At 37.2% G+C, this 26,921-nt stretch overlaps 1 protein-coding gene across 1 annotated transcript; it reads left to right on the forward strand.

Annotated features, from left to right (window-relative positions):
* Nucleotides 1-334: 334 nt before the first annotated feature.
* On the forward strand, nucleotides 335-26,884 carry LOC132127868 (aggrecan core protein-like). The gene is made up of 15 exons (XM_059540058.1): nucleotides 335-614; nucleotides 1,467-1,537; nucleotides 2,698-3,099; nucleotides 5,761-5,935; nucleotides 6,033-6,160; nucleotides 6,772-7,065; nucleotides 10,694-11,641; nucleotides 12,968-15,448; nucleotides 15,631-15,744; nucleotides 15,843-15,956; nucleotides 22,234-22,392; nucleotides 23,807-23,889; nucleotides 24,862-25,006; nucleotides 25,093-25,275; nucleotides 25,871-26,884. The coding sequence occupies exons 2-15, from the start codon at nucleotides 1,474-1,476 to the stop codon at nucleotides 26,002-26,004; spliced, it is 5,424 nt and encodes a 1,807-aa protein (XP_059396041.1). The 5' UTR covers nucleotides 335-614; nucleotides 1,467-1,473; the 3' UTR covers nucleotides 26,005-26,884.
* Nucleotides 26,885-26,921: the final 37 nt, after the last annotated feature.

A 26,921-nucleotide genomic window follows, 5' to 3' on the forward strand; every position in this document is an offset into this window, starting at 1 on the left:
CTGATTATCAGTACTCTGTCAGACCGCGCAGTGAGATACAGATGCGCTTTTACGCACGACTCCGCGTAATACAGACTGCGTGACTGCGAGTGTTCAGGGCATATCTAAGCTGTAAAATGAATACTAAATTCATTTGCAAAGTTGAATCGAAAACAGTCTCTTATTTTAGCTCCCACATGTGAGTGCAGTTCGACACTGAATTCGATTTTGCGCGGAAATGTTCCAAGATTTTGCCCAATGCATTCATAATAAAGTTAGTAAGAGAAACTCACTTGTTTTTAATTACTTGTAACCAAACCTACATGTTCAAGCTCACTGCTCAATGCATCAAGGTCCAGTTTGCACAGAACATCCCCGTTCCTCTTCAGCAGGATGGATCAGATTCTTTTTGGGTGGGCACTTTCTGCCCCTCCTCTGGAAACTGACGAAATCGTGGGTGGACATGGAATTTGAACTTGCTGCCGGCTCATGTCTCCAGTCTTTTCGTGGGCACCAGGGAAAGAAAGAGCACTGCAGTCTGCTGCTCACTATTGGAGCATCAGAGATACTAGCACTTTTTTGTGAAGGATTGCATTTGGAGAATCAGGAATAGCCAAGACTGCCTTCAGGAAAAAGTAAGTTCTATTCTGTTCTATTAAAAACAATTATGTCCTAATTGATAAGTGATGAATATTACTATTATTTCACATTAATAAGTCATTTGTTGTGGTTTATGCCCATTGCATCTTAATTTGACCATGTTCTGCTCATCCTCTTTTGATATTAGAGCAGATTTACATCTCTTTGTTTCTCAGTTGATTGTGCTATCAGAGCTTGTCTGTCACCCTGAAGCTTTGTTTGCGTTTGGCATCTTCTCAGTGGAGATCCACTTTTTATTATCTCATCACTATCATCGTAACACCAGCTCTGCTTTAATGCTGATAACTGAGAATATGAGCTTTGGATTCAATTCAGAAAAGCTTTTCGTTTGGTCTGGTGTGATTGATCGCTCTTCATTAGCGCGCGCGCGCTCGCTCGCTCGTGATGGAGATTTTCACGGTGATTGTTGCGTGAAGGTGTTTTATGTATCGCTTTCTAGTGTTTGATAGTGTGTACTATATGGAGCGTGTGTGACTTTCACTAGATTTGTGTTTTCGAGGAATGAGTAAAGTAGGACTGTCCAGCATATTAAGATGGAACATATGCATCCTTTTTAACCGTTAATTATGAATGAAGCTTTCATAAACACGTTCTCTATCTGATGGCAAAGCCATATATATAACTGATAAAGGGAGACAGGAGAGCAAACAGACAGCGGGTGTCTAAAGACCCAGTTGGACCTGGAACAAAGACATGGATGGACATTAAACACAAGCAGTTTGACAACCAACCCACGTTTAGGAATAAACTATAGCTGCACATGCAAAACGAACTAAACTCATCACTAGCTTTTACAAAATGAAAAGCTTTTATTTATTTATTTCCAGAACTGAGATGTTGGACGTTAAGCACATCCTCTGGTTGGTCTGTGCCTGCAGCGCTGCTGTTACCAAAGATGGTGAGTTTAAGGCGTTTTTTATTCTTTGTTCTCATTAAAATCATAAACTTCTTTCTTTTACATTAATTTAGCCTGTCCAAACCTTTAAAACTATGTAAACTCTTTAGGGATGCAGTGATCTTAATATTCTGGCTGATAAGCCAGTTATCATTTTCATTTGATGGACGATATCTATCAGTGAAAGACATTCAAATGATCTCGATAATCACTTGTATGTAATGACCGATATTACAATTTGATGGTATTTTTCATTTAAACGGTAAAAGTGAATTTAGGCATCACAACATCTATGATATGAAAAAAAATCATATTATTTACATTCATGCATTTAATGCTTTTATGCAAAGCAGAGGAACAAATATGCAAACAATTTGTCAAAGAATCAACGATTGATTATCTATATAAATAAAGTGTATGGAGCACAAAAATATTCATAAAATCAATGTTATTTATTATAATAGTTGTAAATATAATAATAAATATTGCAATTAAATATGTTCTATAATATTATCATATATATATATATATATATATATATATATATATATATATATATATATATATATATATATATATATATACATTTTATTTGTTCAAAAATATTTAACTGAAAACTGAACTTAAAATTAGTAGAAATGAGCATCTACTTTGTCAAATCAACTAATATAATTATATACATATATATATATATATAAACTGTAATATCGGCCAGTAACCGATATGAAATGCATCCCTTGTAGTAATTGTAAATCAGCTAGCAATTGCTCAGCACTTCCTGTGTCGTGTGCTAAACGACTACTTCCTGTCTGCTACAGGAGTCATATTAGTTAACATTTTAATACATTTTTATATCGTTTTAATTCTTTTAGGGTTTTAGGGTTAGCTTATAGTTATTTTTGTACTTAAACTTTTTTATTTAAGCTAGATGCCATTTTTCATTTTTCATTCGTTTAGTTAGGAATTTTATAAGTTGTATTTTTTAGTTAATACTTATTTAATTTCAAATAATATTTTATATATATATATGTATATATCGTAGTTAAGCAGTATGGTTAAAACATTCAGTCTCAATGGAAGTAGAGCATTTGGGTGTTGTCTCGAAGCTTCCAGCAGATGATATTCTGACCTTCCTCTCCTCCATGTGCTTCTTGTTTTTGCAGACTCTGCTCGTAGGATGAGGGTGAAGATTTCTTCGGTGAGGGGCTCGCTGGCCGAGCAGGTGGTCCTGCCCTGCTATTTCTCCATCCACCCGCCTCCTACCGGCAGCTCCAGCACCTCCATCACTGCAGCCACAGCATCCAGCGCCCACCCGGACCATCTCCGCATCAAGTGGACTAAACTCGCGGGAGATGAGGAAACTGTAGTGATAGTGACCCAGAATGGGTTCCTGAAGATCGGGCCGGAGTTTAAAGGCAGGGTATCAGTTCCCAGCCACTTTGAAGACGTGGGCAACGCATCTTTGACCATAGAGAGGCTCAGGGCCAGTGATGCGGGCGCTTACCGCTGCGAGGTCATGCACGGCATTGAAGACACTCAAGACTCCATCTACCTGAATGTCAGCGGTCAGTCATTCTCTATGCAAATTATGAAAGGTTGAACTGTAATCATATGAACCCCAATTGTAGTCAAACTATAAAACATAGTTTGTAATATATGGTCATTTTAAATATTATACTACAAATGTAGCTTATATTTAAAAATCTAGTTAATGAGCATGCAAAATTTTATATTTTGACTATAATATTATAATTATATATTAATTAATACTTATTAAATAATTAATGTAATTAAATGTTCATTGATATTGTTATAATAAAGATTTTTACTTTAAGTGAGGCCAACTTTCATGATCCAGTTAAATCTTGGCCTAGATTTTTCATTTTATTAAATCAAAATGGGTTGCAAAGTAAGGTACGACGTGAAAATATTGACACTATTTAAGTGAAATTCTTCATATTATTTATTAAATATTATACTGATTTATATTAAATATTCACATTGATATTTGCTAATTATTCTAATTATTAAATCGTTTTAGACACATACAATTATATTTAAATATTTATCAGTGTTATTTATTATTGTTTTTAAGGAAGAGACTACAATGGTGATCTAAACTTATAAACAGGGGAAATGAGCATGCAAAAAAAGAAAAATTCTTTACCATGATATATACTATATATATTTTCTCATATTTCATGTAGATTTATATATATCAATATGTCACGTTGCAAAGTAAAATGGTGTTTCTTTAACTTCCTTCAGCAGGATTCCCATTGGCAAAGTTGTTCAGCAATGGCTCTCAGATGTGCTGTACTTTTTTACTCTCGTAAGCACATGTGATGATGTAATTAGTCATCGCTAGCCAAAATGGAACAGCGTTCCTGTCAGGAGGCAAGGGGGGAAAGATTATTTTGCTTTAGAGTCTGGAAAAATCACTTTCAGTGTCTGGATTTCCCTCGAATCTTGACAAGGCCCTATTGTGTTTCTTAGTAATAGAAAGGCAGGATGAATGATTTGTGTTTTAATCAATACAAGAAAATGTTAAAGCTTTTTTTTGGGGGGGGTTCCTTGAATGACTGCATTATGAACGAATGTCTGAAAAATCATTGCAAGACAGTGCCATGCAAAGATTGAAAGCATACAGTGCATTTAACTATACACTTTTGAATGTGTATGCACAACACTCACATATTATACATGCAAGAAATGAACTGGTATTAAACCTAAAACATACATCCAACAGAAAAAGTGAAAGAAACTGCTAAAGATCTTATAGGTGTATTTGTTTACGGCAGTCTGTTGTGCAAACGTGTAAAACATGAGCACATCTGGCTCAGGTGAGATGGTGCTGTTGGAGTGTTTGTGGGCCCATAGAGAGCCGTGTGCCTTACTGCCAAATACACTCAATGCCCTCTTTTGGGGCCTGGGCAGCGCTGATTGCCAGTCAAGGGTAGTGCCTACCCAAAAAACACACTACCATCCCTCTGAGGATAGAGCATTCAGAACCAGGCCCGTCAGCCAGCAGCTCTGCTAATGTACCCAAAAAAGACTAGAGAAGCCCATAAAAGGGCAAATAACAGAGGCATACTGCATGACCTGTAAAGAGCCTTATTAGTAGTGTTTGCTTAAACAATGAACACTAGAACTGCTGCATCAGTTGTGTTACAGTATTAAATTCAACATGGAACTCAGCATGTTTGTGCTATGCAGCAGCTATGACACTCAACTTATGTTGTTTGTCCGAGTGAAAAATAGTGAACAGATACCTGTGATTTAGGAACCTGCAGAAGTGTTTTTATTATTATTATTATTTCTGATTATATTTTTGTCCAAAAATAATAAGAATAATAATAATAAAAAAAATAAATGTATATATATATATATATTACAAAAACTAAATTAACAAAAAATATTGTATATATTATATATGTATTTTTTCACGACTTACCTGTAAAATTCTCCTAGTATTTATATTTTATTTTTCATTATATTAATTTATTTTATTTTATTAATATGCATGCTTTATCCTTCTTGAAAATATTGCGTCCATAAATTCATTATTTTTTATTCATACACATGCACATTTTTTTCCCTTTCTATCTTTTCACGCAATCTGCCATAATCATAATGTTTTCAAGATATTTAGTCTAGTTCAAAATATTCCGCTTTTAAAATCTTGTGTTAAGATCTGTCTTCCTGTTTTTGAGCACTCACAGATAATATAAAAACCTATTTTGAAGACTCTGTTATGTCAGATAATTGCCATATATAAAGAGTGGAGTGATATGCTGTGTAATGCTGTGAGAGCGATTACTATTCAGATCATGTTCAGTATTTGACACGACAGGTTTCTAAATAGTTGAACAATACAATGATTCTTCATTTTTGCCAGACAACAGCTTGTTGTTGTGGCTGAAACTTTCAGTGTTCAGAACTAAAGCGGCCCTCTTGCCCAATTTATCCCGTTTGTTGTTAGATGAAGTTAAATATGCATATCATGTGACCATAGGACCACCTGACTGGAGGGGAAGTCAAATTGTTGAATAAATACAGTACCATTCAAAAGTTTGCAGTTGGGAGGATGCAGTTTTTTTATGTGTTTGAAAAACGTCTCTTAAGCTCACCAAGGCTGCACTTATTTATCAAAAAATACAGTAAAAACAGCTATATTGTGAAATAATATTCTACTTTATTTAAGCCTGATTTCTGTTTGGTTACAGGTGTTGTGTTTCATTACCGCTCCAGCACCAGTCGCTACACTCTAGATTTCGAGCAAGCCAAGCAGGCCTGTATTGATGTGGACGCCACCATCGCCACCGCCGAGCAGCTTTATTCTGCCTACGAAGACGGATTTGACCAGTGCGACGCCGGATGGCTGGCCGACCAAACCGTCAGGTGATTTCTCCAGCTCCAGACTCGAAGCGATGACATCATGACATGTATGTTTGAATATTACTGATGTAAGAAGCGCATCTGGGGTTGTTTTCCACAGATACCCCATAACAAGGCCACGTGAAGGCTGTCACGGCGATATGATTCTGAGGCCAGGAGTCAGGTCATACGGACTCCGAAATTCCTCTGAAACGTATGATGTGTACTGCTATGTAGGGAAACTGCAAGGTAAGTTTAGAAATCAGCGGCTTTCTCCTCACTTGAAACACACGTTGTGTCACAATTATTATAATTATGAGATGACAGTTTGGAAAGTCTGTTCTGAGCTGTGCACATCCTCATGTAGGAATTACTTGTTTCTATGGCAACATTGAAATAGTTGGTTTTTTTTCATTGCATTAATGAGAATTTGAAGGGAAAATGATTTAATGTGAAAAATCTTAATTGTGCACATACATTACATTTATTATTTATTGATTATATATATATATACACTTTCAAATAACTTTTAAATAAAGAAATAGAAATAGATCCATGTGTGGCTTTATTGGTGATTATAGCAATTTAATTTAATCGCATCGGTAAATTACTTCTATATTGTTTTGCGAAATGTCTTGATAAAGCAAATCCTAAAATTTACTGGGTCACCCGACATTGAAAGAATATAAATAAATTATATATATATATATATATATATATTTTTTTTTTTTTAATGATTTATTTTAATTAATAATAAATGGTTATATTTAACGTTTGTAGAAGTGCAATCTGGGACTGTCTTATTCGTTATGAATGTGCACTTGACAAAAGGTGATGTGTTATCGTGTGTGTGATCTCAGGTGAGGTGTTTTTCACTGCTGCTGATGCTGGGATGACTCTAGCTGAGGCCAGGGAGGAATGCGAGAGACAGGACGCAGTTTTAGCGTCTCCAGGTCACCTGCATGCAGCCTGGAGGGCCGGCATGGACCGCTGTGACTTCGGCTGGCTGTCTGACGGCAGTGCACGCTACCCCATCTCTTTACCCAGAATGCAGTGCGGCAAAGGACAGATGGGTGTGAGGACTATGTACCGCTTCAGCAACCAGACCGGATTTCCCTTACCGAGCGAGAAGCTGGGTGCTTTCTGTTTTAAAGGTATGGCTTCAAGAAACGCTAATGACAAAAACTAATACTTAAAACTTATTGGATGAATATCACAGAAACTAATATATTAATATGATCCAATTTAAAACCCCTTTTACAAAACAAAACTCACACTGATCAAAGGGCTTAATAATAATAAAGAATAAACAAGAAATGAATATATATTTTTGTAATATAACATAATATAACATTTTGGTAATAGTAAATACAGAATTCTCATAATTATGAGCATTCTGTATTTAGTATTACCAAAATGTTATATTACAAAAATGTATTATAATATATATATTTTTGATCAAATAAATGCAGGCTTGATGAGCAGAAGAAACTTCTTTCAAAAACATTAAAAATAGTAATGTTTCCAAACTTTTGGTCTGTACTGTATGTATATATATATATATATATATATATTATAATACATAATTTCAGTCATAACCCACAATTATCATTTATTTATTTAGTTAATTTTCATCGCAAGGAAGGAGCATTTGGAGAAGAAAAAAAACCTTTAAAACTTTTAAGTTTTAAACTTTTCAAAACTATTAAATCGTATAATCTGGTCATAAAAACACGTAATTAATTAATTAATTTATTTATTCATACACTTTTATGAAAGTGTCATTCAATTTTGAGATGAAATATACTGTAACAGACATGTTCTTTGACAAGTTTGGTGAGATTCACAAATTCAACGTGCATGTGCATGTTCCTCACAATATTGTTTTGTAGATAGGGAGGCGTCTGTTTTGCTGTGATATCATAACAGCTGTGACTCCGAGCGGATCTTTCACCTCTCTCTGCTAGCTGGGTGGAAGCAGAATAATTCATTCTCTCCAGGGCGTCCTCAGATTTCATCTGTTAAACCTCTGTCCTACGTCTGGCTCAAATATGTGCCTTTAAACGGCAAACTAACTGACCTGTTTTCTGGTCAATTCCTCTGCCCTGAACGACTACGGCCTTTGAACCCCGTAACTGTCCTGCTGGGGGTTGTTTAAATTCTCCGTCTGTGCAACTTCAGTCATCACTCGAGAGGTAAAATGGAAACAGGCCACACAAAAGCAGCGCTTAACATGCATTTAATCCGATTTTACATCGTGTATCCTCTTTTCGCCCCCTACCTCCAGGGATTTTGTGGCTTTCCTGTTAGCCGCGGCTTGTTTCATGTAACCGGTCTTGAAGCACTTCTCCTAAATGGGCTTCTACCACAGAGTACCGCAAAACAAACAAAAGCACTCTGGATAGGCCAAAAAAGAGCATGGAGGGCGAAGAGCGCCCCACTATAATATATAAACAAGTGCCAGTGGGGGGATGTGGCTTCCTCTTGTGCTGTTTCAAGATCACTGGGGTTTTATAAGGGAAAAAGATGCCTGATGTTTTACATCAGAGGCACTGCATAGAAAAGAGGACACATCCCTAACGTCTAACAGCTGGCCTTGTGTGTCCACATGCTGAGCCAGAGACAAAGAAGTACTGAGATACCCTTGTCATTAGCAAAAGTGGGAGGCTTTTGTCATCATTCAATCATTTACTCACTCTTATGTTTTTATCTTCTTATTGTATGTTGTTGAATCCTGATTATGTCATGCTGTCAACTAACATATAGTATTTGGGTATTTTATATTCTCTTAGCCTGGTCATGACGTGTGTAGGCTTAAAGAAAGATGAAGATAGATCTACTGTACAGATGAAGAGACTGAAGGAAGTAAAGTTGGGTGCGGGCTTTTGTCTGAATACAACACTTTGCATACCTTTAGCATCATGCATCTGAAATGCTGCTTTTGTATAAACGGATTTAAAAGAATATAAATGATTAAATGCAATAAATGTGAATAAGAACAATAATAGTTGGTTAGTCCTGAAAACAAGCATTTTGTCACGTAAGTCAGACCAAAGTGTCAGTGAAATGCTTCTAAGAACATGCAATAGATAGAAATCAGTTGTTGTTTTTACCAATAAGTGGTACATTCAACATATTGAAAAAGACATTGTTTTAAAAGTTTGGGATAGGTAGGATTTTGTAAAGTTTTTGGAAATAGTCTCTTATTCTAACCAAGGCTGCATATTACGAATTATTAAAAATATTGTAAAATATTATTACAAATTCAAGTTACTTTTTTCTGTTCAAATATATTTAAAAATTAAATGTATTCATGTGATGCAATGATGAATTCTTCAGCATCTTTATTCCAGTTTTCAGTGTCACATGATCCTTCAGAAATCATTCTAATATTCAGGTTGCTGAAACAATTCTTCTTATTATCATCCTGCTTATTTTTTGCTGAAACCATGATGCATATTTTTCAGGTTTCTCTGATTAGATAGTCCAAAGGAACTGTATTTATTTAAAATAGAATCCCTTGTCATTTTTGATCTCCTTGCTGAATAGAAGTATCAATTTCTAAAAAAAAAAAAAAAAAAATGCTGACCCCATAATTTTGAACAGTAGTTTCTTATTAGTGAAAAATTTAATATTGCATCTAACCTGGTCTTATAAGGTTTATAAGGACCTCATGTCACATTGTGTCACAGTGCTGCTGTCATTAAAGGAAAATAAGACATTTTTAAATCCATGTATATTTTTAGATTCAGACAAAAAAATAGAGGCCTTTTCAATTTCCTTTCAGACTTTTGCACCCCCACTTTATTCCCCTGCATGCAGCCAGATTGGTGACTGCCATACATGTCATCATGAATGATTTTACCATGATGTTGAAACGTCTTGCTAAGCATGAAACTCTTACCGTTTGAGTCAAACCTTTGGAAGCCTGCCAACGTGACATATGCACAGCAGCTATATGTATATGAACAGAGAAGTGTGAACATTATAGTGTCATTAACGTGGCCATTTTTAGTTTTTATATAGGTCCATGAAAGTGTGTCAGAGCTAGCATGCATGTAGACAGCAGTGTTAGGGTTTGATTTATTGATTGTGAGAATGAGAAGGCGTTGGCACTTACATTATGAAACATTCCAAGTACACTTATTCAGGACTATTTACCTACTGGTCGGAGTCAAAATATGTGGTTAGGCAAAATGCAACCTTGCCAAAAATGTTCTTGAAAGGAAGCTAAAGTTTCAAAATAAATATAAACTGTCAGGTTCTACCCTGTCATAGTGTGTCATTTTCCCAAAATAACTCATTACCAGCCCAAAACAATCTCTAAATACTTTCGATTCTGCTGTTATTGGCATTTTGTAGAAATATCTTGACTTTGCTGCCAGCAATTGCACTTACTTGGTCAATATTAATAGACTGAGGGCTGTGCCTTATTTAGGATAAAACTGCAAAAGTATTCTACAGTGCTCACCTTAATAACACCTCTTAAAAGTGACAGTTTCATTTATGACAATTTAATGCATAGAGACATATATATTGACAATGTGTCACTTTCAATTGTCTCTGTTTGTTTGGGCAGTCTGACTTGTCAGCTGTTGTCAGTAAACTGAATAAATATCAGTCAGACAAACTGAACAATTGAAGCCATTCACAATTGAAAACCATTATTTTGTTATTTAATCTGGAGCCACTAGGGGCACCAAAGCTACACACTTCACCTTGAAAAATATCTGCAAAATGCTTGGTCAAAAATAAATGTTTTCCTTTTCTCTCTGTTCTCAGGATGGGATCCCACAACTGTACCCCCAGCTGGACCAACAACACCTCCAGTTATCTTAGACAGCCATCTACTCTCTTCCATTAAAGCAGTCTCTTCCATGCCAGCCCATGGCACCACAGAAGAGCCACCATCCATGTTCTCTGCAAGCATGGCTCCACGTGACAGAGCCACTCCTGAAGCATATGCCTTTGCTGAAGCCATTGCTGTTGTACCAACTGAAGCTGAGAGAATTTTGGATATGGAAACCAAAATATTTAATGACTATGAAAACACAGACAGTTCCTTGGTGCAAGGGCTACCCCATGATATAGATAACTACTTTGCTGTCCAGCTACCCTCAGCTACACCTACCACACCTGAAATGCCACATTATTCAGATTCAGTCTCTTCTATGCCAGCCCATGACACCAGAGAAGAGCCACCATTCATGTTCTCTGTAAGCATGGCTCCACACGACAGAGGCACTCCTGAAGCAAATCCCTCTGCTGAAGCCATTGCTGTTGTGCCAACTAAAGCTGAGACAGTTTTGGATATGGAATCCACACCAGTCCCTACTACACCTGGAATGCCCCATTATTCAGATTCCTTCTTCTCTATCCATCTTCCCCATCAGCCCACCGCAGGGAACATGCATCCTGGGATGGATACTCCACATGGGGGAGACAATGGTGTGGAGGGTAGCAGCAGTGGTGACACGGATACTTTTGAGAGTGTGATTCCTACTAAACCTGTGTTTACTACAGAATTGCAAGGAGATCCAGACAAGCCAAAAATTGTGTACAAAGAGGATGAAACCACAGCAAACATGACTGAAGGAAGTCTGGACTTGCTAACCCCAGATTTAAGTGAAGTGAACTTGCACAGCCAGCAGAATGATACCAAGAAGGGTGCTGACTTTCCACTGGGCATTAATGTGTTCGTATACAACATTATGCAGAGAAAGCCATCAGGTAGGTCAGATGGAAGTTACGAAAATTTCATCTATGCAAAAAAAAAGTTCATATAGAAGCTAATTTTACCAGAGCATGATAGTATACACGTATAAAATACATTGACTTCTTAAACCAGTTTTGCTTGTCCGTTCATATTTTGGTGTGGCAGTGTTTTTCTGTGATTGTTGCATGTCCAAAGCAGCATGGTGTAAATGAGTGATTTGGTTTAGGAGACACTGAGATGTAGATCTTGGCTAAAGAGAGGCCACATTTGGCTCTGTCGAGACGCCTACTGCTGTCTTGCAAACAAAAGATTTGGACTTGGTCCTTTGATTTCATACAATTGTTTTAATATTTGGTTTGTGCCAAATCTTTACCTCATCCAGAAGTATAGCTAAACTAGTGCATGAAGAGAAGAGAAACAGATCTTCAATGTCTTCCCATGACCTTAATTGACTTCCTGTATTGCTGGAAAGAGTGATGACTGAGGTTGATAAACATCTGTAAATAGACTGCAGCCAGTGTTCCTGTCTTGTAGGTCCTGTAGGTAGCCATACGTAAATCAGTTGACCCATTTATACTGTGTGATACTTTTAAAGGGGCACTTACTCTAGTAGTACATCAGGGAGAGACAGGGGTTTTAGTTTTGAAAAAGAGTAGCTCTCAATGCCACAGACAAATGCCTCTCAGGTCAAATTGCAAATCCCCTTAAAAAAATCAGAGAGGTAATCACTCCTAACTAATTACTTTTCCTTACCTTGTCCAGTCGAAAGATAATTTTACCATGTGTGGCTGCTTGTGAATCCACCAAAGAAAAAAAATATATATTTTTATGTATGCTATTAAGGACTTGAGGATGTAGTAAAATTTCTGGCTATATTTCACACATTTTTACTGTGTACTGTAACAGTAGCTGGAATCACTTTGTTGAATTTTGAGCTATTTAAAAATGAAAAGGGTCTTGTAATTTTGTAGTACAGTGACTTTAGGGGCTCACAGGAACATATCACTAAATAGAATTAATAATAAGCTTTTCTCTGTATATAAGTAGGCCCATTACTTATGTAGAAACAATCAGTTATATCTTGACTGCAAAAATCATAACTGATGTGAGCGTTTTATTTGCCTCAAGTGAGACTCTAGCCAATAAGTGGAATATAAATGCAATGCTAGTGTCTAAGATGTCTATAAAGTAATTAGAAAAATTGGCAACATGAGGTCATTATTGAATATGGAACAAGGCTTTACAGTAGATTATTTGTGATAAGCTTTTGGCCTACTCAGTAAAACTCAGTATAACACTTACTTAGCTATGTTTAATGTCTTTTAATTTTTTGTTTACAGTTAATGCTGTTGGTGATGAAGCAGTTAATGCTGTTCTAAAATTCATTGAAGAATCAACGCTTTCTACTGGTGGTGAAAGTGAGCCACCTTTAGTGGAGACCTTTAGTGGAGACCTAATAGGTGAAACATCAGCTTCTGTTACCATCACCCCAAAAGTGAGTTTCGTTAATGGAAAGCACGAGTTGACCCTGAAACCAGACACTGACCAAACTCTGGAAGCTAGAGGAGACCAGTTTGACACTGCTATCCCACCAACAGAAAAAAACATCCCCGATGATGAGATAGAAATACTTACGGAGGATGCTGAAGGCACCACATCTTCCCCTGAAACAGAAGAATCTGGCTTAATGACCACAAGCCCAACTGAGCCTCCTTTCTCACCAAAGAGCTTGGAAAGTATTACAATGACAGAGCTACCCACATTTTCAACCAAATCTCCAGGCCAGGAAATGACCCCACAAACCTTATCATTTAGCAAGCGTGAAGAAGGTTCGGGGTTGCGCACAACAGATGATGAAGAGGAACTGACCCCCTTGGAAGGTTCTGCTGATGACACACTGGCAACAACTAATGGCCCATATGTGGTGGCTACCGATGAGACTGAAATAGCTGAAACAAGGAAGACTATACCAGCATTTGGGGTTGACTGCAATACCAAAGGACCAATTGTTACAACAACAGAAGCCAGCATTGTAGAAATGAAGGGAACAGAGAACAGAGAAATGAAACCAGAAACAGAAGATTTTGAGGGCTCAACCTCCACTGAAGATGAGGGCTCAGGACCAGATATATATGCAACAGAAGAATTAAAACACACAACTTTATCTCCATCTTTCCCTGTATCATCTCAGAGCTTTACAAGTTCCTTAACAAGTACTCATCCCATAGATCGAAGGCAACCTGTTAGTTTAGCTTTGCCCAGTATAGAGCCTACAATTCGGGTGGTTTCAATGGAGGCAATCTCAGAAGAAAGCACTCCTTATATTACACACTCGGAGAAAGACCAAGACACAAGTACAACTAAAAATCCTTTATTGGTGCCTGATATTGAAAAAGATGTAAATACAATCTTCACCATCTCTGACGACATTAGCTCTGGTGATCAGCCAACTGAAGCATTCACAAAACAGCCTTTCTCTGCAACTACTGTTCCATCTCTTCTCATTCAACAAACTGAAGAAATGAGCGTTGGTGCATATGATAAAGCAACTAAAGTATTTGAAGGTTCTGCAGAAGACACAACACCATTGATTTTCATTAGTGTCCTAACCCAAACAAAATTCACTACCCAAAGTTCAGAAACCACCATTCTGCCCACGGATAGTCTTAGAGCAGTAATGTCTTCCTCCCAAGAAACTGTTCTAATCCAAAAAACACCTTCAGAAGAGGCAACAACCTCAGTGCAGTCGTCAGGGACTTCAGGTTCACAAGAGACCGATCTAATCCAAGAATCACCTTCAGAAGAGACAACCACCCCAGTGCAGTCGTCGGGGACTTCAGGTTCACAAGAAACCGATCTGATCCAGGAATCACCTTCAGAAGACACAACCACCTCAGCGCAATCATCGGGGACTTCGGGCTTCCAAGAACCAGTTCTGATCCAAGAATCACCTTCAGAAGAGACAACCACCCCAGTGCAGTCGTCGGGGACTTCAGGTTCACAAGAAACTGATCTAATCCAAGAATCACCTTCAGAAAAGACAACCACCTCAGTCCAGTCATCGGGGACTTCAGGCTCTCAAAAAACGGTTCTGATCCAAGAATCACCTACAGAAGACACAACCACCTCAGTGCAGTCATCGGGGACTTCAGGCTCCCAAGAAACTGTTCTTTTCCAAGAATCACCTTCAGAAGAGGCAACCACCTCAGTGCAGTCATCGGGGACTTCAGGCTCCCAAGAAAGTGATCTAATCCAAGAATCACCTTCAGAAAAGACAACCACCTCAGTCCAGTCATCGGGGACTTCAGGCTCTCAAAAAACGGTTCTGATCCAAGAATCACCTACAGAAGACACAACCACCTCAGTGCAGTCATCGGGGACTTCAGGCTCCCAAGAAACTGTTCTTTTCCAAGAATCACCTTCAGTAGAGACAACCACCTCAGTGCAATCATCAGAGACTTCAGAAGAGATAACACAAGAATTATCACTTTCTACGTTTAGATTCTCAACTGAGAAATCTCTCACCTCATTTACCCAAGTTTCCAGTTATCCCACCACCAGTGTTGCTACAGACTTAATTGTGAAAGATTCAGTTCAGGTCTTGGAAAGGGGAACTACTTCTGCTAAAGATGATGTTTTCACCACTCCCAAAGCCACAAGTACTGTGGCATTTGAAGAGAATGTTGTAGATTATGGAGATGTGATGGGTTCTTCAATTGTTGAAGGACAACCACCATCCAGGGAAGGGTTCACCACAAGGAAACCAGAAGTCTGGACAGATTCCAGCTACATTGTTGAGAGCCGTATGGAGGATTTGCAAGGTGCAGTTCCACATAATATTTTTTTAATGCACGTTGTATATTGCTTATCTTGTGTAGTGTTGTATTGGTAATTTCGATAGTTCCTTTCTTGAGGTTTACAAAATAAATTAAATATTCTGCTTTGTAATCCACTTATCCATAATGGACTTGTCCATCCACTAAGGGATGTTACTTTATTTTAGGTTTCACACTTTGCTCTGTCAGTTTGTGTGAAAATGATGGAACTTGCTATTCTAATGGAAAAAGAAACATATGTGTCTGCATGCCTGGATACAGTGGGGAACATTGTGAAAATGGTTTGAAGCCTTTAATATTTGCAGTTTTATTCACCTTTGATTAACACGTCAAGAGTTTCTAAGTAAAGTAAGTCATTTTCATATTGTAATTCCTCCAGACGTTGACGAATGCCAGTCAAACCCTTGTCGCAATGGAGGAACATGCATTGATGGGTTAAACACTTTCAGTTGTGTCTGTCTGCCCAGCTATTCAGGACCCCTCTGTGAGCAAGGTATGAAATAAACTCTAACATGATGCTATACAGTTGTTTTAATTGGGTTTATTTATTAACATTTGAAGGAATGTTTTTTTGGGACAACTAATTGTGGACTGTTGCATGATAGCAAGTTGCTAAGTGATTTTATCATGTCATTTTCATGCTAACACATAATGCCTATTGTATCTTCTGGATTATTTTGGAACTGTTGCAATGATGGCATATTTTAAACATTTATCTCCCTGATTGCCTGGTAGGTTTCCATTGTAAGTGGAAGAAAGTATAACTCTTAAATTATTGTTAGAAGCTGTTGGATGGAATATTTTATGATTTAGGGTGCTAGTTTCTAAAAAGTGAGCTATGGCTGTTTAATAAATCCACTGAAGCAAATTGTATACATTATAGCAGTCAGTCCAAACAGTTAGAATGGACAAACCAAACCACAAAGTTCACCACATCTGGCAGGCTTCATCCTCCAGAGAGTGTGCGGTATGGTGTGCATATGAATGAAAGCAAATTTGTGCCAACAGGAAGGTTCAGAGAAAAGGTCACAGAGTCATCCACAGTACTGCCTCTTCCCTTACACCCACCAAACTTCTCACAAATGCTGAGCAATTCGATGAGCCGTTGCAGAGCCAACTGACTTACTTGGCATGGTCCCAGGAACATTAGTGTGACTATGTAAATGATGAGTACATTTTCCTTTAGTCGTCTCGTCATGCTTATCCAGGCATGACTTGAGTAGGTTCTACATTAAGGTTGTGACTTTTAGAAGACTTGGGAAACTAATTCAAGCCAGCTTGAAATGATGTTTGCAAAAAACTCAGAACTTCTGTAATGTGTGTATTTTAGTGGAGTATTTAGCAGAAAATAATTTGATTGGGTTAAAATTGACATGTCTTGCTATGATATTATTAGCAGTACTTGCTAAGGCAATAGTAATAGAGCGGCTTAGATCTACATCTAAGTTGTATACTTAGACTATTATATTAAAGGGGTCATATGACATTGATAAAAAAGAACATTATTTTATGGATTTGGTGTAATGTAATATGTTTATGCGGTTTAGGGTTTAAAAAACATTATTTTCCACATACTGTACATTATTGTTTCTCCTCTATGCCCCGCCTTTCTGAAACCAATGCTGTGTCTGAAATCGCTCACTCATTCACTCATTCACTAATCCCTATATAGTGTATGGCAGTTGAGTTCACTATATCAGGAAGGCGTGAACAAATAAATAAGTGAACAGATTCGGACAGTGACGTATAGCCTATACTGCGCGTGAGACTTGGAGCTGTTGCAAAAACATTGCCATATGTACTTTTATATTACATGTACCTAATTTTAGAAAATAATACTAATAGCAATAATACTCAAAATTACTTTATATTGCAGTTATACATACCTCCGCGTCAGCTTTGTGGTTTCATCGATGGTATATAATTTTTTTTTTTTTTTAATGCTTTTATGTTCATAATCATTAAATGCTATTAAAATAACATACTGAGAACAAAAATAAACACACATAAACACTTTCATAATTATGTATTTATTATTTTTAGTATCTTGACACTCGCTCAAGCAGCGTTTTGAGCTCAGATAAGATGGTTGTAGAGCGTCCTCAGGCAACCGTTAATTTTACATCAGAATACACTACCTGTTATTAACGAAAAAATGTAAATTATCCACCAAATTATCATCAGTTTTGTAAGTTACAAACAACGATGTCACCTCAGTAAATTAGTCAAATATTAAACTGAGTTATTGCCTACATAACATATTTTAATATAAATAATGTAGGAAAAACGTTAAAACAGAAATAATAAAGATGTAAACTTCATCTCTCATTCAAACTCGCTCGCTCTCGCTCCCGCTCTCGCTTCCAGCTCGACGCTACTCCGCATTGGATTGTGGGAAATAGTGCTTCAGCGAGTGTACATCGGTTGTACACTCGAAATCAGAATGAATTGTGGGTAAAAAGTAGTGGACAAATGTAGGGAATGATGTAGTTCACTCAGAATTCGGACAGCACTACAAAATGGCTGACACCCCATATAGTGCACTATATAGTGGATAGGGAGCGGTTTCAGACACAGCACAAGTCGATTTTTACAAAGCTCATTGTTCTGAAAAGCAAGGTGTACACTGATTGGCCAGCTATTAAGTGTGTAGTGATTTGCCGAATGCCTCAAGCGTGTGACGGAAATGTTACACCCCTTACCATATTGTGATGCCATGTCCCAGCTCAACGAGACAAAACCAATAAAACCCATTATAAACTATTTCTTGCATCCAGTGGGGACATAATTACTGATTACAATGACTTACACTGTCTTTTTACGCTTTGCGTTGCATCATGCCGCATAAACATACAACCATGTCTGCATTTCTGATCGGAAAAAATTCAAACAACATGCGCTAACTTAGTCTACACTAGGGGTTGCACCGATTAATTGATTAGTCGACTAGTGGACTTCAATGCTCTGCCAGGACACTTTAAGCTTGACGTCGACTAGTCGCTGTCCTATAGACGGTACAACAGGATAATAAATTGTTGAAGGACTTCCACATTTACGCTCCGTTTCCAAACAGTTAAAATTAAAGATAAATAAATACTCCAAAAGCACTCCACAAGTCACGTGTGATTATATTACTGGATGCTCAAAATTGAATGGGAGAATGCCCATTTTATACCGCTTATTGTACAGGTAAGTTAATCGCCATTCTAATCTAATGTGCTGCTGCACTGTAAACGCACACTCATAGGCTACAGACAATAGCTCATTCTTCACGAGCAGATCACGCCTACATAGAATCATTCAGTGCGGAAATGTATTGTCAACACTGTTCTGTGATTTCTCAATAAAATAGCTTAGAAACTGTAAAGTTCTATTATTTATTTCTTAATAACTAAATACATCAGCTTCACTACTAGTAGAGAGATGCTGCCAGGCAGAATTCACTGGTAGAATTAATTCACATGCAATCGCTCTCACTAATGCGTTCATATGAATGCATTCTTTACTGTGCTACTTTATCTGTAACATTATCTGATTTAGAAAGAGCAGAAAACTTTGAGATATATAATGACCCAAAGACAAAAGAACTGATACAAATTAGCTGTTATAGGAGCAAGAACCATGTGGGCAGCACTGTGTCATATGCCATAGCTGTGCACAAGATCTGAAGTTATACTGCTCAAATATCATGTTTGAATCATAAGTGGCAAATTCTTTAAATATGAAAACATACTTACAGGCTGTGAGTCCGAACAGACGGCATTGTAGGCATCTCTCCCAGGTTCAGTACACAGTCCTCCATAAATTGGGATGAACACACACAAATATTCGATATGAACTGTTCTGGAACAGTGTTTTAAATACAACTTAACCACTGATTTCTAGTTGTGTCCTCTTTTGGGAGGCCAAACAAAGCAGTTTTGCTTTCACAATGAAACACACAGCATCTCCACGACAATGGAGGCAGCAGCATCAATACTACAGCGAGAATCAAAGTAATGCCTTATTTCTTTGCCTGAACATTTGGGCGGTGTTATGCAAATCTTCCCACACAGTGACGCAGACATGTGGAGGCATGTTTAAATGAGGCATTTTAAGAGGGCGTGGATGAGTCTTAACTTTTAAAAAGAATATCTATTTTGTTTTGATAATTTAGTCTTTGCAACTTTAGGAATCTTATCTATTCACGAACAGCTTGTAACACTCCAAAGAGAAAGGAAAACTTGAAATTGCATCATATGAACCTTTTAAAGGTTTAGTTCACCAAAAATTGAAATGATGGAATCCAAGAGCTTTCTGACCCTCAGTAGAGAGCAATGGACTGGAATGTTCCCAGACCCAGAAACATAGAACATTGTTCAAATAATCCATGTGACATGTTTGATATAATTTAAATCCCAAAAGTAAGACTGATTGCCGTTTGGTTAACTGCTAGATGTTCAGACTAGTGTTTCATGAGATGTTAGATTAGATTTTACTTTAGAATACCCTAGCAACTACCTAAAATACCCAAGCAACCACAAAACAATGTGCTTAAACAGCACTGAGAAGACATTAGCAATCATATAGCAACTGAATTGTGTACAATAAAACCAAGGACATCATTTTTGGTTGGTTTGTTTGATATAGTGATCTAACAATAAACTATTTTTAACAACATTTAATAATCGAGCATGGTGTTAATTTATACAAACGGAAATGTTAAATATGTATTAGTATACTGTATGCAGAAGTTAAGTTTAAAAGATGCTTTAAAAGTGTTCTTCATTGTTCTTTTGTGTTAGCTATTGATTTACATAACTAATGTGAGCATTAGTTATGTTACCTTATTGTAATATGTTACCAGGTCTTCATAATGTCTTTCAGCTTGAAAGAGGAACAAAGTAGGTGCCAAATCTGCTGTCACTCTGATAATTTAGTCTGGTGATTGGCTTGCCATTGTTTCATGTAGGCTTTGATATACATGAAATGGAAATAAAATGTATTTATAAGATGAAAACTCTGAATCTCTTTTTCATATGCATGTGGACAGTCATTGAGGATGATGAAGTCAAGTCATTCTCCTCTGATGACGTGAAGCAGGGCTGGGAATGATTCAGTAAAGGGTTTCTTGGCCCTCCTTTGCTGTTCCCTCACTTAAAGGTGAAACCCCTTAGGACTCTGGGAAGGCGACTGTGATTGGCACAGGGGTCTTTACTGTGAAAGCAGCTGGAATCAATTAATGCATCACAATTTGTCCAGGAGGCTCGTGGAGACCCCTCCAAGTCACACTGGGGACAAACCACAGTATAGAAACTCCCAAACACCTGACTCCATCTCGCGTAGGACTTTCCCTGCTATGAAAATAATCAGTTGACTTTGAAGAAAGCTATTAACCTTCTCAGGACTTGACATTTACGCGCACTCACATAGGCTTGACGGTTGTGTTGGGCGTTGGTCCCACAATGGATTGGTTCCAGCTTCATACAAAATATTGCTGCCGTTAGTCAGCAGAGCTAATCACCTCTGAGGACATCTGTTTTCTCAGGCTTTTCAGGGAAAAGAGATCAGGGAAAATTTTAAAAAGTTGAACCTCGCTTTTCATGCAGGTTAAAAAAAGAACCTTATTTCACATTTAATACAGTTGTGTTTAATCAGTCAAGCTGCATTTGGCCTTTTGGTGACAGTTGCTGCATTAAACCTTGTGATAAATACAGTATTTTAGCCAAATGAGACAGCACTTTGGGAAACCCGAACCTTGTCATTTTATTATTTATCTCTGACAAAGAGCCAAAGTTGTACGTAACCACCAGTTTCTAGACAGTGACTAGTGGTTAAAGTAGTTTTCCTGATTCGATCCATTGTTACTTATAGGTCTCGCAAAATAACTAGGCAATTTAAAAAACACCCAAGTCATGGCTATTTCGTTAATATTTGCTCTGACCATAATTTCACTTCTTTGTAAAAAAAATCAAAAACAAATGTGTGCTAATCATCATGACATATTACACTTGGTCAATTCGGTTAAAACATTTGTTGTGATTTAACATGGCTTTAAAAAAAATATGCAACTTAAGACAACTGAAATTGGAGGAACAATTTACATTCTCAAGTAGATTGAAGATTTGGATATTATTGTAGCAATTATAATAGAGTTTCAGCAGCGCATGCTAATGTACATGCACTATGCTACGAAAGCAGTTCTGATAATCTACTGGACATTCAGGGCAAAGGACAAGTGAGCACATAATAGTACGTAATCAGTCAAAGAAAACAGCACTATGGGCCGTGTGTCTGAGATGATTTACTTGGCTCATTTACTGGTGTTTTCTTTCCAGCCTCATTAGATGTCATTGTTTGCATTTAGCTTTCACACTGAGCGCTGCGGTCATTGGGGGCTTTCAGTCCAAGCAAAATGTTGATGATCCTCATTGTATGACATAGAATAAAAAGTGCTTTGCACTAGGTTAACCCAGTTAATGGCCGGAATCAAAACAGACGCAGTTCTGTGCATCTATTCTGCACCAAAACCGATTATACTTGATCTGAAAGACAGGCTTGTTTATGATAAATGCTGAAGAAAATGGCTACAGATTCAATCATGAGGCATCTTGTGGGCAAACTATGGGCACTGTGATGCTGCCTGTAGCTGTATCATGATGAATTATTAAAGCATCTGCCATTTGAATTTTGATGCACTGATATTGCTAACATTATGGATGCTATCCAAAGTTTTGCCTGTTTTCCTTATCTGTAGGCTTCTCATGTTTCAATGTCATTCAATCTTTCAGATACGGAGGTTTGTGACTTTGGCTGGCACAAGTTTCAGAGTCACTGCTATAAGTACTTCACACACCGGCGGACATGGGAAGCAGCGGAAAGAGAGTGCCGTCTTCAGGGTGGTCACCTCACCAGTGTCCTGTCCCATGAAGAGCAGCTCTTTGTTAATCGTAAGTTTATGATATTAAAGAGTCTATGAATGGTATTGGCAAATCAGACATTAGCCATTTTATTCCTTCCTCTTTATAGAGCCTGAACAAACCATTTACTCTTTTACTTTGTAACCCTTTCGGAGTGCTTTAGCTGACGTATTTTTGTAGGCCAAACCAGAAACGTTGTTTTTATTGTTCAGCATGATAATCTTCACAATTGAACGCAGCATTTATGAATTCTAAAGCCTAAATGCAATTGGTATACATACAAAGCTAAACGTAGCCTATAAACAAACTACAACATGTTCGCATGACATTTTCCCTGAAAATCTGAGTTAGAATAGTTTGCAAAAGCATGATTATAAACTCAATGAGGCTGTAAAAGCAACTAGTTAAGTGTGATGATGTTTTATGTCCTGACAACTTCTGTAGGCCCATTCAGACACTTGTTAGCAACTGCCATTTTCAAGACCGGTAAAAGCTTTAAACGGGGGTATTACTGATATATTTTTGTCATAGAATAAAACATGAAAAAAATTCTGAGCTTGTGTTCACCACAGACCTTATTTAAGACATTTAGCCAAAAACGAATTCAAAAAAGGCCATTGATGTGCTAAAATGCTAACTTCCCAGGTTTTGGCCATTTGAAGCACTATATAGCAATGCTCTAAAAACTACAAAAAACCTTCTCTGTACAGCAATGCTTTTGGCTAATTCCCACAGCAGTCCGTGGTGTTGAGTTTTGCACAGGCACATTTTCATCCAATATAAAAAATCTAGTTTCAAATGAGGCAAAAAAGGATACTCAGGACTAACTGAATTCTAGCACTGACTAAACAAAGCATAATTCATAATAAAAGTGCTGTTGACTCTAAACTAAACAGCTCCTCGGGGCAAAGAGACCATTTGTTCTACATTTGTTTGTGTCATGTGATGTGTGGTTTGGTTTAACTGATTTCTTGCTATTTCTACTTTGGCCAGGTAGTCTATTAAAGATGTCAAAGAAGTTTGCAAAGGTCCTCACACCAAAAAGATGAATTAATTTCTTCCATTTGTCTGGGCTTCCATGTAGACTTTTCTATAAAAAAATGCACATCCACTAGCTTAAAGATGTAATTTTCTGTGTTATGAAATGCTTTCTCTTTCCCAGTTTAATATGCAGAAACAACTACAAGTAGATTGATTATCCCGAAGAATATAAACATTGTGGTGCTATCAAAACATTCCTCTGTTTGTTTGAGTTTCCCGACCAGTCTGACACAGCAGTTTGAGTTTGGAGTGGGAACTTTCCATTTTTCCCACCAATAAGCAGATACAAATAATAGAAATCAGTCAACCACACAACTTGTCCACTTCATCCCAAGTCATATGATAACTTGTGTGAACTAGTTTGGCAGAGATATATACTGAAATCTGTGTAATTGTCTTGTAGGTTTGGGGCATGACTATCAGTGGATCGGATTGAATGATAAAATGTTTGACAATGATTTCCGCTGGACTGATGGACACCCTATGGTAAGATGAGATTCATTATTTTGATCCTAAAATGTCTGTTGAAAAAGTTTGATTAAATTAAATTAAAAAATTACATTTATGCATTTAGCAGATGCTTTTATCCAAAGCAACTTACAGTGCATTCAGGCTATCAATTTTTACCTATCATGTGTTCCTGGGGAATCGAACCCCCAATGCTCCACCAATTGAGCTACAGGAACACTATTAGATGAACATCTGTGTTCCAGGTGTACATGAATTTCGATATTAAGATTCAGATACGAGTCATTCTTGGTGTGTTGTTTTTTTTTTCCAGCCTGAATAAATGAGGCTTTTTGATCCTAAAATTAGTACGAAGTAATTGTGGACACATAAACCATAAACTTAGATGATGCTAATGCTAATGGAAAAGTTCTCACTTTAGCATTTTATCATTCTGTGTGGTATCACATAGAGGCACATCACATGAACTTTATTTATTTATTTACTTTTTAAAATGTATTCATTAGCTGTTTTATTTATTCATTTAGCTGTTTTATTCATCATTTATTTATTTTTGTATCTGAGTTATTTTATTCATGCATTTTTATGTATGCATGTATTTCCTAAAATAGGATAAATCAGAATGCAAAAACTGCTAATTTGGCAAACATTTAGTTTTTGCAAAAACATTCAATTGATTTTAATGATCTTGCATCATCATGCATGTTTCACATTTATTTGATTTGTTGTATGCCTTTCTACATATGAAATGGGGCGTGTGTGTTTGTGTTCAACCCATGCAAATTGCGTGCAGCGGTACATTTTATTAGAATAACGTATCATCCTTTTCCCCCCATTTTATCAAGGAAAGTCCCATGTAGCCCTGCCAGATGTGTATAGAGCACAGTCTATTTTGATTCTTCCATGTGATCTTTGCGTCCTCATGTGGGCACATGCAGTGGTGCAAGAGCAGTTGGAATAACACACCCCCCTTGTGTACTTTTGCACTAGCAATTTGAGAACTGGAGAGCGGGTCAGCCGGACAGCTTCTTCTCCTCAGGCGAGGACTGCGTTGTGATGATCTGGCATGAGAGCGGCCAGTGGAACGATGTGCCATGCAATTACCACCTGACCTTCACTTGCAAGAAGGGCACAGGTGAGACCTCCTCTTCCCCCTCATCTAATCTACAGTGTCGCTCACTGTCAGCTCACTGTCTTTGACCTTCTTTTGCCCCGGCTCAGTGTCCTGCGGTCAGCCTCCTGTCATAAAAGACGCCCATATCTATGGCAGCATGAAGGCGCGCTATGAGATCAACTCTCTGGTCAGGTACCACTGCAAGGACGGCTTCATCCAAAGACACGTTCCCACTATCAGATGCCAAGAAGATGGCCACTGGAACAAGCCTAAAATCACATGCTTGAATCGTAAGTTGCTGACTCTGAATAAAGAGATGTTTAGTGAAATCCAGTAATGAAATGCACTAGTGTTATTTAACTATTAATTATAATAACATTTTATATATTTTTATATAAACTTTTTGAATTAGTCTTTTTTTATGCTTTTGTGTTTTTTTTATTATTTTTTTAAAATATATCTATACATTTATTTGTATATCAGTTATTTATGTCAGTTTGTTGCCAGACTAATGTCTTAACTCAAGACAAATTGAAATACATTTTTATTTTAAGTTCCACTTTAAGGATTAGATCACTTCCAGAATAAAAATGTCCTGATCATTTACATAATAAACCCATGTCCTCCAAGAAATGGAAAAATCCTGGAATGTTTTCCTCAAAATTTTTATTTATTTATTTGTGACTGAAGCAAAAAGACATGAACATCTTGGATGACACGGGGGTGAGTAAATTATCAGGAATTGTTTATTCTGGAAGTTAACTAATCCTTTAAGACAGGTATATGGTATTTGGAAGTGAGGACAAGTAAATAATGACAGAATAATGTCGTTTTTTGGGTAAACTATCATTTTGAATGTACATCTCTTTTCTGTTTATTCTGTAGCATCTACCTACCAGAAGATGTATGCACACAAATATCAAAACAATAACTATTACAACAACAGTAAGAGACGCTACAGTGAGTCGACGCAGTACCGTCAAGGCTGGTCAAAAACAGCAGATGATTCCAGACACTGATCTCCATCCAGAGCTACAGATGCTTCACATCCACAGAGAAGGTCTAAAGGGGTGAAGCCAAACCATGTGCCTGATGAATGTTTTAGAGCTGAGAAGTGAATTCCCCTGAGGGACTGCAAAAAAACACCATCACCCACCCACTGAGAGTGTACTTTGACTATGCAATGGTCATCATTGCACATTGTAATAATGTTTTAATGTTTTGACATGGGGAGGGGGTTTCTGGTTGAAATGTATATAGTAGAGATAATGAACAAGTAAAAACAGCTGTGAATGGTGACTGTTATTTTGTTTAATCCATTTTACTTATGAAGAACTGGATTTCCTGTTCTCTCTGGCACAATAAGAGAGCACTATGGTACGAGCAGAGTATAAACAGAACAATTACAGTACGCAAGAGTAAAAGAACAATAGGCATTATGTTGTTTCACATTGTGTTGAGGGGGGTTCAAAAGAGATGTCACGGGGCTGGAGGACAAACAATGCTGAAAGGACTCATGACTGGAACACAAATCTTCAACATCGACTTCCCCGGCAGCATCCTCACTGGTTGTGAGGATTACTCATATAACATCAAACCATTGTACACTCTCATAATCATAATCTCATATGGCTTCAAAATATATATTTCTGATGGTTTTTTTTTTTTTTTTTTGGGGGGGTTTGTAATATAACCATTTTTACTTTTTTATATGAATGTCATGGTAAAATATGAAAATATGAATACTGTATGTGTGGTTGAATGAACTAGCATTTTTGTCAAACATTTATACAAATGTTACATGAAGCCATATAAGTTTAATTTATTGCTGAAGATACATATAACGATGAATGAACTGTGAGATTTTGAAATAATAAAGCGCTATTAGAATATTATGAACACGTTTAAAACGTGTGTGTTCTTGTTTGATTGCATT

The sequence above is a fragment of the Carassius carassius genome, chromosome 45 (assembly GCF_963082965.1).
Source record: "Carassius carassius chromosome 45, fCarCar2.1, whole genome shotgun sequence".
Classification (NCBI taxonomy): domain Eukaryota; kingdom Metazoa; phylum Chordata; class Actinopteri; order Cypriniformes; family Cyprinidae; genus Carassius; species Carassius carassius.

Bases quoted from the DNA above. Each gene is read 5' to 3' on its own strand.
- LOC132127868 (XM_059540058.1), top strand. From the start codon at position 1,474: ATGTTGGACGTTAAGCACATCCTCTGGTTGGTCTGTGCCTGCAGCGCT. The intron at 5,936-6,032 runs GTGATTTCTCCA...TGTTTTCCACAG, and splicing joins CTGGCCGACCAAACCGTCAG to ATACCCCATAACAAGGCCAC. The intron at 25,276-25,870 runs GTAAGTTGCTGA...TTTATTCTGTAG, and splicing joins TAAAATCACATGCTTGAATC to CATCTACCTACCAGAAGATG.